Source organism: Populus euphratica, unplaced genomic scaffold (genome assembly GCF_000495115.2).
Source record: "Populus euphratica unplaced genomic scaffold, PopEup_1.0 scaffold5.1, whole genome shotgun sequence".
NCBI classification, from domain to species: Eukaryota; Viridiplantae; Streptophyta; class Magnoliopsida; order Malpighiales; family Salicaceae; genus Populus; species Populus euphratica.
Window position 1 is genome coordinate 1,833,894 of NW_011499848.1, and position 21,314 is coordinate 1,855,207.

General features: G+C 34.4%; 2 protein-coding genes and 1 pseudogene across 4 annotated transcripts; 1 reads left to right on the forward strand and 2 right to left on the reverse strand.

Annotated features, from left to right (window-relative positions):
- The first annotated feature begins 328 nt into the window (after positions 1-328).
- LOC105113783 (GDT1-like protein 4) lies at positions 329-6,331 on the forward strand. 3 transcript variants are annotated; one of them, XR_840020.1, is made up of 14 exons: positions 329-598; positions 708-776; positions 2,190-2,249; positions 2,352-2,399; positions 2,870-2,958; positions 3,058-3,094; positions 3,169-3,216; positions 4,466-4,534; positions 4,657-4,701; positions 4,798-4,859; positions 4,974-5,046; positions 5,155-5,242; positions 5,931-6,135; positions 6,190-6,331. XR_840020.1 is itself a non-coding variant. In XM_011010102.1 (13 exons), exons 1-12 carry the CDS (start codon positions 344-346, stop codon positions 5,221-5,223), a joined length of 924 nt encoding a protein of 307 aa, XP_011008404.1. In that variant the 5' UTR covers positions 329-343; the 3' UTR covers positions 5,224-5,242; positions 5,931-6,328. The 3 variants fall into 3 exon arrangements, 1 of the variants encoding a protein (XP_011008404.1); XR_840021.1 differs by having other exon boundaries at positions 6,186-6,329; XM_011010102.1 differs by having other exon boundaries at positions 5,931-6,328.
- A 256-nt stretch (positions 6,332-6,587) lies between these two features.
- LOC105113795 (uncharacterized) lies at positions 6,588-8,267 on the reverse strand. Its single transcript, XM_011010122.1, has 3 exons — positions 8,072-8,267; positions 7,443-7,602; positions 6,588-7,118 (listed from the first exon to the last, which is right to left on the reverse strand). The coding sequence occupies exons 1-3, from the start codon at positions 8,133-8,135 to the stop codon at positions 6,857-6,859; spliced, it is 486 nt and encodes a 161-aa protein (XP_011008424.1). The 5' UTR covers positions 8,136-8,267; the 3' UTR covers positions 6,588-6,856.
- Positions 8,268-9,536: 1,269 nt separating this feature from the next.
- LOC105113804 (mediator of RNA polymerase II transcription subunit 25-like) lies at positions 9,537-19,679 on the reverse strand (annotated as a pseudogene).
- Positions 19,680-21,314: the final 1,635 nt, after the last annotated feature.

The window sequence follows — 21,314 nt, forward strand, 5'->3', positions numbered from 1 at the left end:
CGTTTCTGATATACGTATACAAGGGCAAAGCATCTCCCGCCACGTCGAATGTCAACAAGTTACATTTAGCAAACACGACCATTATTCATGCTTAGTTCAGAATTTATTTTACTTCGAAAATATCTTTTGTGTTCATTTATCCTTTCATATTATCTATTTCTTCCTTTTCTACTTCTTAAATAAAAATAATACTTAAATTCAAAACAGACAAAAAAATAACTAACTAAGTAGTTCTCAATAGCTTAAAGATCATTTAATTTATCTTACAAAAATAAAGAGTGATTAATGATTGAGGTCACGCGCTGATTTCCGAAACTATAGATGGCAACCCTAACATCCTCAAATGCCAGATGTCCGTCCAATCACAACACAACAACAGCTGCCGCGTGTTAAAGCCCCAGACGAAAAGTATCTTTCCTTCTCAACAGGAACCGAAACTCACGCTCCTTATAGGCTTATACTAACCAGGACTAGCCCTTCACACGAAATCTCAACGACAACTGTGTCTTCGGAGAAATTTCCCGCAGCAGCTCCAGTTTCTCTCATTGTCAGGAAATCTTGTCATCTTTTACTGGAAAACATGACCTCGGTTGCTCAGGTAATTAGTCCGTGAAGTAAATATTAATCTCTGTTGATTTCGTTGTAACCTGGATTTAACACTTGTTAATCACGGATCTTCTTTCATTCTTTCCTTTTGCTTTACCAAGGGTTTCACTAAGTCCCTTGCAATGACCGTGCTATCGGAAATCGGCGACAAGACCTTTTTTGCTGCTGCGGTTAGTGTTATTTATTTATTCTGTAAGGAATTTGTTGTATTTTCTTGATCTATTACCTAAATTAATTTTGAACCTGTATTTTTTTTTAGGATATAAATTACAGAAAGTTGCCTCTTCTTTTTGTCCTTATGGTCAAGTGGGAATTTCTTGAGAGAGAGATTAATTTTCGGGAAAAGCTTTATGCGTTGAATTTTATTAAACGATGATTAATGTGTGGAAAGTAATCCTATTTTTTTAATTGAAGAAACAGGAATATTCTTATGATATAATTTAATATGGATAGTGGTTCTTAAATTTGAGAAAGGGATAAATTCTCTTGAGTTTGATAGGTTCTGTTGCTCACAGGACCGTTAGATCAGGGATTAATTCTTCTTTTGTTGTTTAGATTATCATTACCGTACCTTTCCCCTTCTTTTTTTCTGGTACGTTACTTTTTAGGATCGGGTGGGTATTGTTTTCTCCACAAAGTACCTGCCTGGGTTGTTTATCGCCATGTTGAAATTAACTGAGACTGTGTCTATAAGATGGAGTTTCTGTTGAAAAACCGAAAAAACTTGCATGTTTTGTTTTCTTCATTACTCTTGCCCATCCCCATCCACCTGTTTCTTCCTTGTCTCATTTAAACTTGGTAACCTTTAGTTGCTTTCAACCACTGGGATGGTCTTTGCAGTTATGGTCATAGAATTCTGAAAATACCAACAAAAAATAAAGAAAACGATAATGGTAAAGAAAATTTAAAATATTTGCTTGATGGTACCAAAAGTACGAAGCAATGTTAAATCAAATTTACTAGAAAATTACACAGGTTCAAGGACTTGCTGTATTTATGGACAAGTTGGAGTTTGGAAAATGAGTATCTTTGATAACTTTCTGGCAGTACGAATATGGAAAACCAATCCAATTTAACAGCCTTTATATTTGTAATTATTCATATATTCCTGAGCTCTCCAAAGCTTATGTTTTGAACCGAGCGAGCACAAGAGAAGTTGAAAAAAGACAATGATTGTAGTTTACAGCCAATTTGCATCTTGTGTACTGCCTTCACTTTTAGTAAAAGCAGCCACAATTTTTTTTTTTGGTGATAATAGATACACGGAGAAGGATTCAAAATCTCATTTGATTTGTTCTAAAATGACATTCTTTGCTTAAGTGGTCAATGATGGTGTTTTTTAAGTTTTCACTGCTCATTTCACTTGTGGATTTCATAGTTTCTGTTCGAGAGTGTCTTTTATGCTCTGTAGTTTACTTAGGATAGAGAATCAGGCATCATTCTGTCATGTAGGCTTTCTCCAATATCCCTTTTGCATAGTCGTCTAATTAAAAGCTAGAATTTCGATCACAATTTGCCTATAACTAGTTATTTATAATTCTCTTGCTTTTTGTACCTGCTTGGCTTGTGCTGCTTGTTTCTAGATCTTGGCCATGCGTCACCCAAGAAGACTTGTTTTGTCAGGTTGCTTGGCAGCTTTGATTGTAAGTGTTTTCTCTTGTTTTTTTTCGTGCTTGATTGTAGATTTGACAAAATTGCCCTTTCCGGGTGCCCAATTGTTAATGATAATATTTGTTGATTTTTAGGTGATGACTATCCTTTCTGCTATCGTTGGCTGGGCTGCTCCAAATCTGGTAAGCAGTGTGTTTGGGGCCTGGATAGTTTTGTTTGCTGGTTAATTTTGTGTTTCTATTGGGTTGCCCTTTTTTGATGTTGTGGCAGAGCAATTACATTTCTGTTAGATGCAATTGAACTTGTTAAACCAGTAATTGATAGATTTTGCATCCTTGATGTCTTCCTTGGTACACAAATTTCCTGGTAGTGCACAAGAAAAGCCCAAGTATAGCCTGTTGTAAGCTGTGGTTCATGTATAGTTAACTCTCCAGGTTGTCTTTGGTTATGATACTCGATGAGTCCATAGGTAGCATTGACAAACATAGCTTACCAACACCCCCTCCCCTACTGCTCTCTCTTCTCTAGTCATCTATCTGTTCTGCAGTATTTGTTTAAGTGCATGTATCTATTTAAAGTTGTCAAGTGAGACTGCCTTGTTACTTTCTTTTACGTTTGTTAATTGAGTTTTCATCCATGTTTGCTGATCTAGATCTCTCGTACTTGGACTCATCACATAACAACAATACTGTTTTTTGGATTTGGGTTTTGGTCATTGTGGGATGGATTTAATGACAAAGGGTAAGGATTTGATCTTCTTTCTTTGTTAGCTTTCCTTCTCACTCTTCTCCAGCTTCATAATTTGTTCTCATTGGAATTTATTTCTATTGTTTTGAACAGGGAGGCTGAAGAATTGGCAGAAGTTGAAGCTAAATTGGTTTGCTTCTTCCCTCTGATGATATTTACATTTAAATGGAATGGTTGTTCACTTTGCCTCTGTTTTATCATTAGGATGCTGATTGGAAAGCTAACACAGGAACCACCAAAGCTGGTAGCAAGGTATAATAACTGTGCTCTGTGTACTGGATAACTAGCACTTCCTACTCGCATATCTGATCGTGAAGGCAATAGTCTTTTGTACTGATCTTGCTATTTCCCCCCTTCTATTTGGGTGTGGGTTGACTCTTGATGTGGGGGCATTTTCTTTAATATTCTTGGCATAATAATGTTTATTGTATTATTTCCTAAATTGTTAAGATTTTCTAGGTTTTGAAGAGTTCAACATGCAGTCTAGTAAAACAAGCATAATTCTAAAGACCCTGTTGTCTATAAGGTTAAAATTTCATAGTCATCGGAGATTGGGAAGGCCTTCAAAGAAGGCTCGGGAGTTACTCTGTGAGATTGTCTTTATTTCAACTTGTTGTACTTAGATTCCTTTTCCTATTTAGATTAGGACTTTCAATTTAATTAAGATTTTTACTAGTTAGGAATCTATGCTTGATGGATTCTAGTAGTTAGGTAAGTTTTAAATAGGAATCCTTTTTTTATAAAGGATTTTACATCTAGAACTAATAAAAATAAGGATGTCTAGTTTATTTTTGGAAGATTAAGATTATTATTCAGACTTTATAAAATACTAGAGTTTATTGTCTAAATTTCTCTATAGCTTGGGTCTGTAACCTTAGGGTTTGAGAACTCTAGCTTTTATCCACGCTATACACCATGTCAACTCCACTTTATTGTTGTTTTTTGGTTGTTGTCCTTTGGAAAGAATTTAGTCAAACAATCACCATATTTCCTTTCCTCAAAAAATGAACAGAAATGTGCAGACATTAAGAGAATATATGTCTTTTGTTATTAGGTATCCTATTGTCCTAGAGCGGATTGGATATATGTGTATTTAGCTGGTGGAGGTTTTATTTTTATTTTTATTTTATTTCCTTTCTGTATTTAATGCAAGTAATTGCCCATTGTGTGACATCTCTAAACATGGACCACAGAGCTGCATATATCTGAATTTCAAAATAATAGTAGGCTGGGGCTGGGCTGCAGCTTATGTGCTATCAGGTGTTGGTACCAGAATGTGGCATGTCGAATGTACATTTTTCATTAATCTTCAAACATCTGGATTGATGATAAATGGAATCATTAACTGGACATTTCCTATATTTCATGAGACAAATGATTCAGTCATGCCTAAATTGGTTATGCATAGCAGCAATTTAGTTTCATAGTTGAATGTTTCTGGCTGTGTTCCTTGAATATGCTATGCTTGTTGGTTTCAAACTTTTTAACTGTTTTATTCCAGGATGATGACAAGTTTAAAAAGCAGAGGCGGCCATTTCTTTCACAGTTGTTCTCGCCAATACTCTTGAAAGTAATGCTTTACTTTTTTTCTTTTCTTTTTGAACTATTAGATTTGGTACTATTGTTGATCCAGGAAAAAAAATATCTTATTTGACCTTTGGGATAACCAGTTTTATCATGCGTGTTCCGCAGGCATTTTCCATTACTTTCTTTGGTGAATGGGGTGACAAGAGCCAGGTAAGAATCACCTTCAGGACCCATACAACCCATTAATTTATTCTCATGGTGATGGTGCTTCATTCTTATTTTGCACTATGTTCAATTGCTTTTCAGTTAGCCACCATTGGCTTGGCTGCTGATGAGAACCCATTAGGTGTAGTTCTTGGTGGAATTGTGTAAGTTATAGTGTTTTCTCCATGCATTTATTGGAGTCATGCTATTTTTCTTGTTTGAACTTACTATATATATCACCAAGTTTATTGTGATTGATTGTTTTTCCTTTTCTTCAGAGGGCAAGCATTGTGTACTACTGCCGCTGTTGTTGGTGGAAAGACCTTGGCCTCTCAAATATCTGAGAAAATAGTAATTATTGATCCTTGCATTTTTCTTCATAGCATGTTCAGAATGTTTTTCTCTACATTATGCATGCAAGCAATCTTTGATGTCAATGCTGTGCTTTTTGCCATTCAGGTTGCATTGTCAGGTGGAGTTCTTTTTATTATTTTTGGAATCCAATCCTTCCTTTCAGTGGTTGAGTAGACCCATCATCTAACTAGCAGTAAGTACTTTCAATTCACTTAGATACCTCATTCATGGTGTATAAGATGAGAAGAGGAGGGGTTGGAGCTGGGTTACATGGGTATTTATTGGAAAAAGAGAAGGAAATGCAGAAAAACTGTTGTCCAACAGAATATGGGGGTGTTTGGGAGTGAGTTTGAATATTCTTTTCATGAAAATATGATTTTTTTTTGCTTTAAATTATTTTTTTAGTGTTTTGAATTGTTTTGATATGTTGATATTAAAAATAAATTTTGAAAAAAAAAACATTATTTTGATGCTTTTCTGAAAAAAAAATATTTTGAAAATTAATCGCTACTATATTCTAAACATCCTCATCCTCTGAGAATTGGTTGGGCGGTAATATTTTCACTCGAGGAATCACGCTTTCACAGAAACGTGCAGGCCACTTGCTTGCACATGCACACACACACAGTCATGAAAAAAGACTGCAGCAAACTTAGATGCAAAATTTACCTGTCAGAACAGGATGCAAGAACTAGTTTATGAAAGGCGTTGTCATTAAATTGGAATGCCTTCCTATCAATTAACAAATAGAACTCTGAGAACAATGGCTTCAAGTGGCTACACAGGCATGACGCTGGTTAATAGGTGAAAAGAAATTTGCATTTCAATCTGTACTATTCAATAGTCTAACAATGGATCTGTTTGTGACTGCTTGCATTCAGGGATTGAAACTGGTTAACTTTCAAACATCAAGAAGGTGATCGTTCTCCGAGGACATGACAAGAATATTTACAAGAGCAATTGCTCAAAACAGAAATTCCTGATTCGAAGAGCAGTAGCATGTTTGATTGTCAAAATCAAGGGCGTGTTATATACTCTACTTAAATGATATTTTGTTGGATCTTGATATATCTTTACTTGAATGAAGTACGAATCAAATGACATTTTGTTGGATCTTGATATATCTTTTACTTGAATGAAGTACGAGGCACCAAATTTTACTGCACGCAGTTGATTTTCTGCATGCAATTTGAAGGTTCGCTGTTGATTTGTTAAAGCAGATAATATTTGGGAAATTTGTCTCAATACAACTCAGAATGAATATGAGACGGATGATTCTGTACTCGGTGCTGCAGCTAGTTGTGAAATTGTGCTGTGGCATGTGGGTGCCTTGATCAAAAGGTTCAGTGACATCACTGCCACGATGGCTCTAGTTAGAAGAGGTTCCAATTAGATTTCTGCAGCCAAACAAATAAGAATGAATCCAAAAGAAGGAACAAGAGATGTTTTGTGAGTCTGCTTATTTGGTAACAATCAGGTTATTAAATGGAACGGCTCATGATAATATTGAAAACAAAACAGTACTGCTAGTTCAATACAGTTTGAGAAAATCAAATGTGATATAAGCCTTGGGGAATTGTGTGTTCAGTACAACATCCTGTTTACGACATGGATAACAACCACAGATTGCAGTTAATGTAAGAGCTGCGGATCTGTCTCTTTTTATTCAAAATTAGCGAATTCTGCCATTTGCGTCTGAACATGGACGAGACCGATACGTGTAAATATGGACACTGCTATGTTATATACATCTATTGCTTTAATGACACTTTTAACAGGAAACCATGTAATTTCATCAAGACGGCCCTCAGCATCCACCACTGGCAGGTTCGATTGAACTCAGAAGTCCATTGCCCCTCAGCTGCATGCAGTGCTCTTCAGCATCAGCCTGAGTGCAAATAATCACCACTGACATGCCATTGTAGTGTGCTTCTTGCATAATGTTAACAGCATTGTCAAGGGTCATCCCGGGGATGACTTTCATCAGAACTTGAACAACATATTCACGTTTATTGTAATTGTCATTGTGCAGTATCACACGATAAGGTGGTGCCATTTTCTTTGATTTCCTGAAGGTTATTTGAAGATAAACATATTCACTCAAGTGAATGGTTGGAGATCGATAGACAGCGCAAATAAGAAATAATAAAGCAACACCACTGTGTTCACGCAAAGGGTAACCCTAATTTGTAATTAAATTTAGAATGATAAAAAAATAATATATATATTTTCCAACTTTCATCAACCTGAATTGTTTCCACAGGAATGCACCTGACTCGGGGTCATCAGATATCAAACTTATCTCTCCTCGTATGCTCGGAAAGGAAGCATTGAGTTGTTTAATTTAGATCTCATAAAAAAAGGGGGGGAAGAAAAGAGGTGCTGGTACGTACCTCAAATCAAACTCAGATTCGCGACCAGGAGTGGTTCTCTCGATAACGGGCTTCTCCAATATCCCTCCTCCTCCTCCTCCTTTGCCTGAGACTGTTGCTGATATAGACATGAGAATCCCACGGCTGGCACATGGTCCTCTACAAACAGAGTTCTTGTCACCTACTCAAAAAAAAAAAAGGGAAAAATAATAAATACTGGCAACCAGGTTTATGTCCTAAAGACATCCCACCCGAGACCCAACGACCACTCTACTCAATACCACCAGTTAAAACACGAACATCTCGCCGGAAACCAGGATTGATAAAAGAGATGAAATGAGATTTGCGGAAATTTAAATTCAAAATCCCCACCAAAACTCAGAAAACTGATACCCTCTGTCCCTTCTTAATTAATTATTAATCATTCAACACCTAAGAAAACAAAAGCAGCTGGAGAGTAACAAACTGCAACGACCAACTAGCTAGCATGGTGTTTGTTCTTGTACAAGTATATAAACAAATAGCAGTAAGAAATACAGCACGTAAACCGTAGCCAAAAGTAATAACTGACGGTCGTCATAAAATTAAATTTAGAGAAATAAATTCGAGAAAAATAAAAGTAGTTAAAGGGAAGAAAGAGTAATAAGTACCGGGTTTAGGGTTAAAGACGTGATTGGGTGAGAGAGCTATTCTCCCACAAATCGCAGTCTCCATTCTCGCCCCCTTCTCCCTCTCCCTTCCCTAAACGAGAAATGGACCCTGTATTTTTTCCTTTCCTTTTCTTTGAAAAAAAATAGTAATTGTAAAAGATTTTTTCTTTTCGTTTTGGCAAAAAAAAAATGGACAAAACAAACTGGTGGTGGAGTTGGGTTGTGACCTGTGCAGGCAAAACATCACAGAAAAAGAAAAAGAAAAACTCATGGACGGAATGTATAAGCATGAAAACACGTCGTTTTGGCACTCTTATGAGCAAAAGTTTTGTTACATAGGTTTTACAACTTGTTTTTCATTTATTTTTAGTATTGTTATTCCTTTTCATTTCTTCTAAGCTTCTAGGTTAAACATTATTTTGTCTTGATATTTTTTTTTCTTCCTTTATGGTTTAATGGTTAGAGACTTAGGTTCTGTCAGATAATATGGTAAAATTTATTTTTTAAAATAGTTTTTTTGCTTGAATTTTATTCTTGACAACATTGCATGTAACAAAAAAATTAATTTAAAACTAATAAAATTCAAAAAATATAATTAAATTGCAATGTCAAATAATACCTTAAATTACCTTCAAACCAACTAATTTTTGCGATGAAATTAAATTTTGTCTGTTTATTTTTTTATTTATATTAATAAAACAGATACATTTCACAAAATAATAAATGATAATAGCAATAAGTATCATGAATCCAGTTATTAGCTAATTATATTATACCATATTTAAAAAAAAAACATGAGATGGGTTCATTATGCAATTTGTATATACAAATAAAACAAAACATTAATGAAACAATTTACGAGGATTTGTTTTTTTTTTTTTTATATATATATATAATGAAATTTTGAGGATTTTTGAGTTCTTCAATGTTTTGAAGATTAAAAAAACCTTCAAGGAAAAGAAATAAATATCAAAAGAAATGTTATCTCGACAACTCCATTAGATGCAGTCCATAATAATGTTATTGCTAAAATTTGTAAAAATGTCTTTCAACAACTATCATAAAAATGTAAAAGTAACCTAATTTTAGTCAAATATTTTACCATTGATTTAAATAATACTATAAAGATATAAATGATAATAAAAGTTAAATAAACGAAATCAGCGAAACTATACTCGAATTTTGAACGAGTTGCAATACCGGAAAAGTACAATTTGCTAGGTTAACCAGGCAACAAGGAGAACTTGAGTAAACATACCTCAAGGATTGACAAGTAAATTTCTTTTGTATTGAGTACTGTCATAGAGGTCCAAGAGTCCTAACAATTACATTTGGAAACGTTCGTGTCCATCCCATGAGGCATATGTTAATTGCTACTGATCAATTCACTTCAGTAACAACACGAAACAATCAGGAAGATCAATAAACAAAATAGGAAAAGGAAGCTCCAAATTATAATCTAATAAACAAAATAGCAAAAAGAAGCTCCAAATTAAAATCTTAACAATAATTTACTTTCTAGAATAGCAGAAATGACTACAAGAAACCTAAGAAACGTAATGCAACTAGCAATGAAGAAAATCTCTATCACATGAAAGCACAGGCGTGAAAACTTGCGTCATTATACGAAGTGGAAGCCAAGCAACTTTTTCAAATTCATGAAGGTTTCTGCTACTACACGTCAGCCTTGACAGAGAACATTATCAATGAATTATCTGAGTGATAGAATCATTCCCTGTTACAAAGGTGCATCCTGCTCCCTACTGAATTGGAGTTCTTAATAACTCATAAAGCCTCCTCCAGGCATGTTTGCTGGCCCTTGTGAAGAAACTTGTCCTTGAGATACTAATTGTGGACGACCTGGACCTTGAACATAAGTTTGACCCATTCCTGTTCCAGCCATTTGCTGTTGCTGCAATTGTGGAAGCTGCTGCTGTTGTTGCATCTGTATTTGCTGCTGACTGGATATTTGTGGCTTAAACACAACCATATCCTGGTTCCACATAGTTTACATTAAGTTATAATGCAAGAGATACAGGTAAACGGTTGATTCATCGCCTTATTTTGATGGCTTAATCATGTCTCAACAACAATTAAAAAGGAAAAGGCACATTGACGTGCAAGCCCCAAAAACAAATATGTAGCTAATTTTTGTGACGGGTAGTTCTAAAAGAATTTCCAGGTATTGAGAAATAGAAATGCAAATACATCTTACCCCAGGAAAAAGCATCCCTATCAAGTGGTAGGCCTTGTCAGAAACAGAGAGAAGCAATGTCTGAGATGGTAACTGGATTACTGCACACTAGGGAAATTAAGAACGACAAAATCAAAGTCAGAAAAAAACACATCAAATAGCCATGTTTCTTCCATGAGAAATGAAGCACTATCCTGAACTAATTAAATCTAAAATAAAATAGAAATACAAGAATTTGTAACTAACTGTTTTTCATTCATTCATTCATTTTTTATTTTTTTTTGGAAGAATTAGGACAGCCATCCTCTTAGAGTTTTAGAAGGTTCAATCGAGCTAAAATTGTAATTAGTTATGAGTTTACAGAACTTCATTAAAGGAGATTCATAGAGGTTTCTATTATTTCAATTAAAAAAAGGGTTTAAATTATTTGAACATTAATAAACTGCAAAATTCCATGCCTGTCAGACAACCAAGCTGACAAGATAGAAGGACCTCCAACCATGTGTAAGCAAGGAAATAGGTCCCCACATTCCTACAACTATATCCATTCTACAGTAGAATAATAACTTCTTTCGATGACATCCATGCATTCATGATTCACCCTCAAAAGTAGTGAGTGCAAAATTTCACTCAAGAGATCAGGTTTAAAACAATTAAAATATGTGAACATTCTAAGCTTGACTTGATAGCATCTGTGCAACTACTATCATACCCCTGACATGGCTTAACAAAATCAGAGTGCCTAAGCAGGCATTTTTTAAAGAACAATATGAAAGGGGAGAAATAGGAGAGGGTGGAAGAATGCAATGAAGGGTTGTTAAAAACAATACGTGAAGTATGGCATTGATTTGCTACTTGTTTCTCATGAACTAATTTGGCAACTCTGTTTAAAAAGGGCAACTTCTAATCCTGCGATTCCACTCTTTTAAGTTTCTGCTTAGAGAAAAAATAATATACAGAAAGTGTCTTCATTATCTTTTTATCTTTGGTTCCAATTCACTTTAATACAAGCAAATTTCAACCAGGAAAGTAGTAGCATGCAATGAATGGTGAGCATCAAGATCCCAACAAAAAAGTCATCTCACTGAAGTTAACATTGAAAGCAGAAGGGAGAACTGATGGATGACATAAGAATTGACAGTAACTTTTCAAGAAAATATCAAATTGGAAAGCATTGGGCTACCTACTAATCCAGAAAAAGAAATTAATGAAACCAGACAACTTACAAGCTTCTTCTCTTGGAGATGTCCAAGAAATCCATGCTGATTCATGGCCCGAAAAACTAGAAAAACAGCCTTTCCGACATATTGCCTTCGTCAAAATAAACCAAATTAAAAAAAAAACCCATAAATACAAAGAATAAATGCAAAAGAGACATGCTGAAAATCTCAAGTAAGATGCAATTACTTGTTATTCATGTGGTCCTGAGGTATAAGCCGCGCTATTTACATTGTCGGTGGCCAGTTTGCCGCAAGGCTGAGAAGCACACATAAAAACTAAACCAGTTTACCCCATCTTGACAAATATGTGTGCCAACAAGGGAATCTAAAAATATTAAACAATGAAAGAAAAAATCAAATGATCACACAAACACTCAAAAACTTCATAGTTTGAAAGGTCTAGATCAAAAGTTCAGAAGTTGGAGTCATCTATCTTAAACAATCGAATGAAATCTCACAAATATTCTGTCTATTCATGAATAAATAAAACATTCAATTTTAATACAACTTATCCAACTATAGGTTTTACTTAGAATACAGTTTTGACTTTAATACTAAAGTCTGATCCTTAGCACTTGAGCAATCTGTACCCTGATCAATAAGGCTGAGATTTAGGTAACTCTCAAAACTAAACATGTCCCATTGCCAATAGTGTTTTTAACATGGTTGGATGATTAGATGGACAAAATACCCTCAAAACTAAACCTGTCAGTAACAAGATACTGGGACATATAGCTAAAGGGCAGTGGTATGAAGGACCATGTACCTTCAGAGTAAAACTCGCAGTCCCGGACAAATCATCTGATGACCATGTGATGATTTTCTCAAATGTAAACCTGGATAGAATTAGTCCCATCGTGTTTTTGTAATTCTTTTTAGTTAGATGATATGATTTTCTTTTATCTAAAAACTGTAACAGTTAATTTGTGGCTCGTATTTATATACAGCCAACAAATATAAAATCGATGCATCTTTTGGAACAAACAAAGATAAATTGAAAGTTGTTCCCAAAAATGTAAATTGAAGATGTAAAAGACTTTAGGAAGCGGACAGTGTAGGTTTTTTTTCTACTTGTACTATATTACTATGCCTGAACTTCCGTCCCAGAGGCCGAAGCATTCCTATAACCCTGCATCAAGGGAAAAAAGTATAAGGTCAATGTGTAAAACTGTGTCAAATGTACCAAGATTAGTTACTATTAAAAGGAGACTGAAACAGCATTATGTATTAAGTGGAGATTTATAATCCATTTCAAACATACTTCTAATCTGGTGATAAAGACAGGCTGCCCTTGCTGTTGCCCAGACAAGTTTCCCTGTATGAAGTTCAAATGTTCAAAAGAAATTACTAAATTAATGAGTTCATAAAGACACCTGTTTGACAGTTCAAGAAATCTACACTGATATTGAAGAAAACCTTTCAAGTGAGTTAAATACAATAATTTTGAAAACAATAATAATAATGAAGAAGAAAGAAATTAAGCAAAATCTAATCGACTATTTTATCATCCGAAGGACAGTTAAGTGATTTCATACTTGCTATTCCATACATGATCAAACATTCCCATTACATTTTGGATTGTTTTACCTGTCTCATTACCCACTCAAGGGTGTCAGCAAACTATTACCAAATCTAACAAGATGAGACTCAGCTAGTTATGATTAATTAGAAACTATCAACAAATTTTAGTTTGAGGTGTTCAGCAAGAAAGGGGAAATCAAAGGGTTTGTATGCCTTAACTGATAGCAGAGTTTATACCCTCAATGATGGCATTGGAACCATTTTTCTACTGGCTTTGGAGTCTTTAAGGTTATGGTGCTTTGACTGTCAGAATCAATATTATCAGCAAAAAGGGAAATGAAGAACTTTAAGAGTTATCCTCATCCTAAAAGGATTATACAAGTCTGATTTTTGTTTCACATAGAATAACAACAGTTAGAAGGGCTCTAATGATTTTTCACCCATACCCCGTGCCAAAAAAGAAGAAGAAGAAGCAAGGGTACTGTATAAATTTTCATCAGATCAGTGACTTCTGAACATAGGTTACACCCCAAACCCACCCATGACCACCTGATTCAAGGATCATGACAGATTTGTCCATCATTTGTTAAATTTGGGGAATGGGCAAACTTTCCAGAAGGCACTATTGTACATACTACGAACCAGTTCATGCCATAAGTCCATGTGTTTAGAATAAACAACTTTTTGACGAAAGGCAATAAAAGTTATGTTCTTTACTTGAAAATAAGAGTGAAATACTTTCATCACTGACTTGCAAATCCACTATAATCTTGAATAACTTACCTCCCAGACTTTGGCATATTTCGGTTGTGCTGCTTGCAAGCCCCCTGCTGTTTGTTGTGACAATGGCAAATTATCTGCTGAGTTATTGTTTGCACCAAGAGGCTGCATCCTGGATTGTACTTGTTGAGACATTCCAGGGGTATTAATCATCGTGTTCATGCCAGAAGAGACACCTGATGGACCCAGACCGCTCATTGTGTTTGGGTTTGCACCCGTCCCGCTTTGGACCATTTGTGCTCCTGAAATATTTCCTTGGCTCATGCCTGGTGCTGATTGACCAATGCTAACACCTGCTTGAAGATTACCCATTGGTTGTGAAATCCTCCCAAGGTTTTAATTTCCAGACATATTAGAAGTAGCAGAAGTGAATGATCTGAGACCAGAGTTTGGCCCAATTTGCGTTGTCCCAGTAAGAGTCCCTGACCCTGTTATCGAAGAGACACCTGGTTGCCCAGGTGAAAATACAGTTTGAGCAGCAGGCACAGAAGATGCCATTCTACTCGAAATCATATTTGACATGTGCATGGCCACAGAAGTTTGATTTATTGATGGGAGACCTAAAGAAGTTCCTCCACTTAAGCCTGCAGAGTTCATCACTTGCCATGCTTGAGAGATATTGTTCAGAATGCTCACATTTGCTGCAGCAGGTGGCCCAGGACGTGCAGGCTGAGTCATCACACTGACATTTGGTTTCAAGTCCTGCACATCATCACCACTTGTTGCCACATCTTGAGTAGTAGTAGATGGTGAAGAAGTCTGCAAGATTGGAACTCCCTGAGATGCAGGGCGTGGAACAGAAGGATTATGGGGAAAAGTAGGTCCATTTGCCATGGAAGTTATAGTACTTGGCTCCTGCAAATATAAAATCACAAAAGCTCTTAACCATGCCCATAATGCACAGAATCAATGCTATCATGGAAACAACTTTATTTCCCTTTTATAAGAGAGCAAAAACAAGATTAAAGGATTCGCTAGACTTACAACTTTCTCAGTTGCAGTGGGAACATTTCCAACTGAAATTGCTGGTCAATTTGTGATAGATCCATTCACTGAAGTTTTGAAAGAAAGTAAGTCTTCCACCAGGAAAAATATCAACAACGAATTTAATATTGGAAGTAACCAAATAAGCCTAAATCAAATCAAGTGGTCAATACCTGAATACCTAAATGCCTAAGGAAAAAACTGGCCATTTTCTTATGGTTTATTTCAAATGTTTCAAGTGCAATAAGAATCAATAAATTAGCACTAAGAAGATATCATCTTCCACAACAGATATCTCAGGACTTCACGGGAAAAAGCAGGTACAGGTTTGAATCTTGCCGAAATCCTAAGATCTATGAGAGGAGATGTACTCGAAGCCTCTCATCACAACAATGTATCTTTAACATTAAGGAGATGAAAATTTTGAAGGATAACAAACTAAGAGCTTCTACATGAGAACCAATGTTACAGGGGGTTAAACATACACTGGGTAGAAAATGTTGATTGATCTGATTGTTATATCTTTCTTTCTCTCTTGTACAAAAATCATGTTAGGTGAGGGGCTTCAGAAGAGAAAAACGCCAAGCAAAATAACTTAACAAGTCATGCTAATATTCAGTCACACTCAATTATAAAAAAGCAGACCAGACAGCATGAACAACCTGACGAAATAGAAGTTGGAGCTGGCCCAGTTACAGAAGTAACTGAAGCAATATCCACTTTTACAGGAGTTTGATTAGAAGTCAAACTTGTAGCTCCAGGAAGGCTCAATGCAGCACGAGCCTCCATAAAGTCCTCTGAGATTAACACAAGAAAATGAGGATTTTTTACATTGTCAACAGGTGGATCTGCTGCTTGGCTGTTGCGCTTCCCCTACATTGTAAAATGTGTGTTAAATAGCATACTTCAGATAAACATTGGTGATTTCCACCAATTTCAGAAGAGCAAAGTATTCTGTGCAAGGGTATTCCAAACCCCATCCCCCAAATGATTTTTGCTATCTTCCCTCCATGCGAGAAGCAACAGTGCCATAAATGTGATTTTGCTAGCATCAATACAAAAGAAAAGAGACCACAAAAAAGCCTCATCCTTACAGCATTGTAGATTGACCTAAGTTTTGGCAGCTGTTTTGGACAAATGATTGAAAGAGAAACCGAGCACTGCAATGAAACTAGGGATCAGTTTTCACATACCAGTAAATTTCAAAAATAGAGAGCACCAGTAGATTAGGTAAGAAAACAATATCAATGTACCTGAGGAAATGATTTAGCAACTGTCTCTGCATCAGATAGACGATTTTCATTCTGTGCATCGATATTTTCAGTCTGCTCCAAATTTTGGATTTTTGGACGATATACTGGTGTGGGAAATGGGTGTGGGTTGCTTGCAGCAATAAGAATACAGTTCCTTTGCTTGTCTATATTTGATTGAGTTTGGCTTCCATTTGGATCAGTAGGGAACATCTGAATAATACAATAAGGCATAAGCCTAGGGGATATACTTTTCAATTGAAGTAAAAAAAAAAAATTCCTCGATGAGAGTAACAAAATAAACAGGTTTCATGAATAAACCTGTCACTGACTCCTTTGTGCAAACCAGCATGAAGATTAACAGTAATAAGAGAAAATGCTCTTGCAAGTTGCAATAACTATCCAAATATGTATCAAAGTATGTCATCTAATGCACATGCAGGAAACAAACAAGGGTCACCAAAGATGGTCAAACATCTCCAACTTTGCTTAGCAATCTGGAGAATGGTCATTTAGGCAATATAATATTCTTCATTAAACAACAGAACATGCATATAATAGCATGAACCAAAGTTAAAGAGTCATTGATAAAAAACGGTTACCAATCACCTTGCATGTTGCAAGGAGCTCAAGTCCTCCATTTACGCCCTGACATGACCAGGACTTGGGTCAGGTCTGCCTCATTTCATTGCACTAGCCATTGGCTCAACACAGTGAAAGTTTTGGTAAAGCCACAAATTTATGTTTATTACCAATCCTCTAAAGCAATTGGGACAAAGTAGGACTGTTGCACTACTTTAAACATTTGAATTAAAAAAAATGTGCATATGAGAGGGTCCAGAGCAGAGCCTAACAAACCTCTTGGATAGTTTTTTTTCAAATAAAAACATTCCATTAAGAGAAAGTATAAATTAAATTCAATGCAATTGAAGATGGTTGTCAATACACTAATCACCCTTTTGTTTCCTCTTTTCACAATAGCCACCCTTATTTCATGCTATCTGGTTGCAAGGCAAACTTTTGGTTTTAAAATTTCATGGCTGCTGTCATCTATCTATTTGGGTGTGCTGTTGGGGGCTAACAAGTAGTTTCAAAAACAAGAAGATGCTCAGTACAAGTATAGCATTACAGGCGCAGCCAATGTAATTTGCCAAAGGAAAAAAAAACGTTGAGATTTCTTCAAGCAAAAGAGCGCCATATTAAAGGGATGATAGTTCAACATGAAGATGCAACAAACAAAAGAAGAAATCTAACACAAAAATTGGTTGAAATCATGATAATAACCATGGAAATAAATCTTTTTTTTTTGTTAAAAAATGGCAGGAAAACAATGAATAGTGCCTGGAGTAAATAAGACATCTTCCTTTGAAAATCAACATAGTAGCATTCCACTCCCATCAACAGTTACAAAAAGACTATTCTACGAGCTCCTGCAGCTATTCCCCACAATATAAAAAAGATGTGATTTGACAAATACTGAAAAGAATGAAAATCAATAATGAAATTCGATTAGAAGGGCAGAAAAAGGATAATAACAAGACAGCATCCCCCTAAAAAGAAAATGAAAATCAAGACAACCATTCCAATTCCAATCCATTAAATGTCATCTAAAGAAACTCCTCTGGGAACCACTTTAACCATGCTCCATAATACATAACAGCATTGAATTAACAATAATATTTTCCTTTTTGAGAAGAAACCTGACAAAAAATTTGATATAGCAAACCCATGTTTTTTTCCAACCCTTTGTATTGATGAAAGCCAAACCCAATCCATATTTATGTCTGTTAGATTGAGTAGCCATGCATAACACCTTACATCAGTGTCAATCTCCCCACACCATGGCAGATTGAGTAGCCCCATGCATGACACCTTACATCAGTGTCAATCTCCCCATAGCATGCTTCATTATTAAAATAAAATAGTAAAAAACTCAAATTTCTAATGAAAAGGGACCTCAAGCTTCTTCTGCGCTTTCCCTCTTACAGGAAAGGAAAAGGAAGCAGAACTATTATAATAATAAGCTTCTTTTCAGGGAATATCATGAAACACAAATACCCATTGACTGGATTGACTGGAAACAGATAGTGTTAACTTAAAAAACCAAAAAAAAAAAAAGAGTAGAATAGGAGCATGGCATACCATTAGAGCTTCAGAAAGCCCTTCTGCAATTGCAGCATCATTGAAACCACCACCAGCAAAGGGAATTGCCAATAGCCACTGTAAGAAGATATCAACATCTCTTGTCCAGCCACTCCGTTGTACTAGGCAAGCTTCACAAAGAAGTGGATACTCTGTTAGTTATTCCGTTATAGTAGATTAGGAGACGAAGAAAATCATGTTTCAAATTTCATGCAGCCATATCACAGAGAAGAAATAACCACTGCTGCCATGAATATTGTGAGATTGGTGTAACTCAGGCTTTGAATATTTTGCAATAAACAACGGCAATACAAGAATCTCTTCACTAGATAGCTATATTTCCCAAATTAAACACATCTCAGACAGTTTTTATGACTTTTTGGATATAGAAAAAACTAAAGAAACTTAAAATAGTTCATATAAATTAAGTCCAGAGTAGAAGTTGGAAGGAAGTTTGATATACAAACATCAAGTACATGCATATGAATCTCTTTAGAAATTGGGCCTTCAGGTTTCAACTGCAACTCCAGAATTGCAGAACGGAATTAGTTCAAAGATTTCTAATTACTTGAAATTCAAATCAAAAAAATCTCGTACAAGCTTCTTCTGCCAAAAAAATCCTCTCAGCAAATAAAAGAAGAAGAAGAAGCCAACAATAACATGAAATCAGCCTTGTTCCTCGAGAAAGTAGTCCAGCGTTAACATGGAATAACCCATTGGCCAGGAAAAGGACCGCATAATATGAATCAATCAAGAAAAACACAAACCAGAATATGATCCATGAGAATTAAACGTGACAATTGAGAGCTCAACAATGGAAGTAGGGACCTTCTGTATTTGAACGGCAGAAAGACACAGAACAATTGTCAGTAAAATCTGAAATTTACAGAAAAAAGAAAAAAAACAATACAAGCATCAAAAGGAAACATGAGTTCAAACGAAGCATCCCGTCGGATTGATACCCACTGCTCAGCCCTACAAAGTGATAACATTCTAAGATTCATTCAAACCAGTGTAAATTGAGCAAGGTAACTAGCCCTAAAACCGGAAGACACCTTTCCTATATTTCGGAATCGAATCAGAAGGAACCTTGTAATGTTCTTTCAATAATCAAATCACAAACCAGTGTTTACAATTAATTTAATTCTAAAGTTACAGCATTTATCACTGTCCAGGTCAATGAAGTTGAAATTTAACAAGATAAGATTTTTACTTACCTGCCCTAACAATTCGTTACCACAATAACACCTGCACAGAGTGATTGGGCCGTTGAATAAAAAAATCAAAACAAAACCCTAATTCACAGTTTCACACTTTTTTTAAAAAGAAAGCGCCGCACGTACCTGATGATCTTTTCAAGGTAATCAGAAACGATGATCGACCAGAAAGGGCCCATGGCAGAAGTGCCTTCAACGGCCACGATCAACTGTTTCTCCGCCATTCTAACGGTTGCGTAGGAGAGAAAGCGAATCAGAGTTGAGGTGACCGGAGAGGCTGAGTTATCAGTGAATCGAAACAGAAAAATAATAATTAATGAGTGGATTATTTATTAATATCTTGATTTTTTTTATTTTTTTTTCAATTTAGTGGGGGTATTGTTTAACTCATCTTCTATTTTTGTTTTTGGATATATTTTAAAAGTATTTTTAATTTAAAAAATATTAAATTAATATTTTTTTAAGGTTTTAAGTGTTGATATTAAAAATAAAAAATTTTAAAAAAAATATTTTAATATATTTTTAAGTGATAAGCTATTTTAAAAATTACTTTGTATTATAATCTCAAATTTCTTTTTATATAGTGTTTAAAATTACGATGGTGATTGTTTTTAAAAAATAATTATTGAAAATATATTAAAAAAAATTAATATTAATACATTAAAACAATTTAAAATTATTAAAAATTTATTTAAAAAAATCAAAAATATTTTTAAAACTAGAAAAAAAATATATTTTAGACGAAGAGTAATCGTAATTAGTTAGACAAGACAAGACTGAAGATGGCTTCATGTCTTTGTTTTATAGTGAATTTTAATCTATATTTTTCTATAATAATATTTTGTTTGAAATTGTGTTTCAAATAGTATTTTATAAAAATTATTTTTTATGTTATTTGATTGTTTTGGTGTATTGATATTATAAATAATTTTTTAAAATAAAAATATTATTTTAATATATTTATAAATAAAAAATAATTATTATAACATTCTCGAGTCAAGAATAATGCTAGGTGTAAAAACATTTGGTTCATATTTTACATCTTATTCAAATCTAAAATTAAAATTCAATTCATAAACAAAAATTGAACTCAATTATATTATTTAAATGCTCATATAAGTTGAATTAGCAATCTTAACTATTTTGTTTTTAATTTATAAATTATTTTTTTTGTTATAAAAAAATTTATTGTTGTTATAAAAATCCATATATTTATTTTAAATGACATATATTTTATTTTTTATTAGAAAATCTAAATTTAGATATATATTTATTAAAAAAATATTCAATCAAAATAATCTTTTTGTTGGAATGTTGAAAGGCAGGAATATCTCAATAAGAATTCTAACATTTTACTCAAATCAAACTTAAATAAAATACACATCAAATCAACATAAATCATATTACCAAATATAGAGGTTAGTTACTAACATAGTGTTAATAATTCATAGAAATACCGCAATTTCTAGCTCTGATATTTTAAAAGATACTAGTATACAAAATAAGTTTTTAACAACTACATAAATAAGTTCGTGGAAATTATGTAAATATTAGTTCCAACTTTAATGTTTAGCTTGAACTTTTCAAGCTCATTTTTTACACTAACCATCCAAAGCATAGCTTTTCTGATATTCAAAAAAACATTTTAATAAGATTACCATAATCCACAAGCAATTTAACGGCTTAAAAAAAAATCCCCTGATCCCAATTTTATCTCTGCTGCAATTATCTCATACGGCTTTCAAACTTGATAGTTTGTATTAATAATTTCTTTACTTGAAGACCTTAATTGGAAAGATGAATTGAAAAAATATCCTTTACTTGCAGACCAAACGGATACAATTAAAAATTTAAAGATAAATTTGCAACTTGCTTCTTCCTATAAGGACATATTAAGTCATTTTATCTTTAAAGAAATTAGTCTGGTTTCGATGT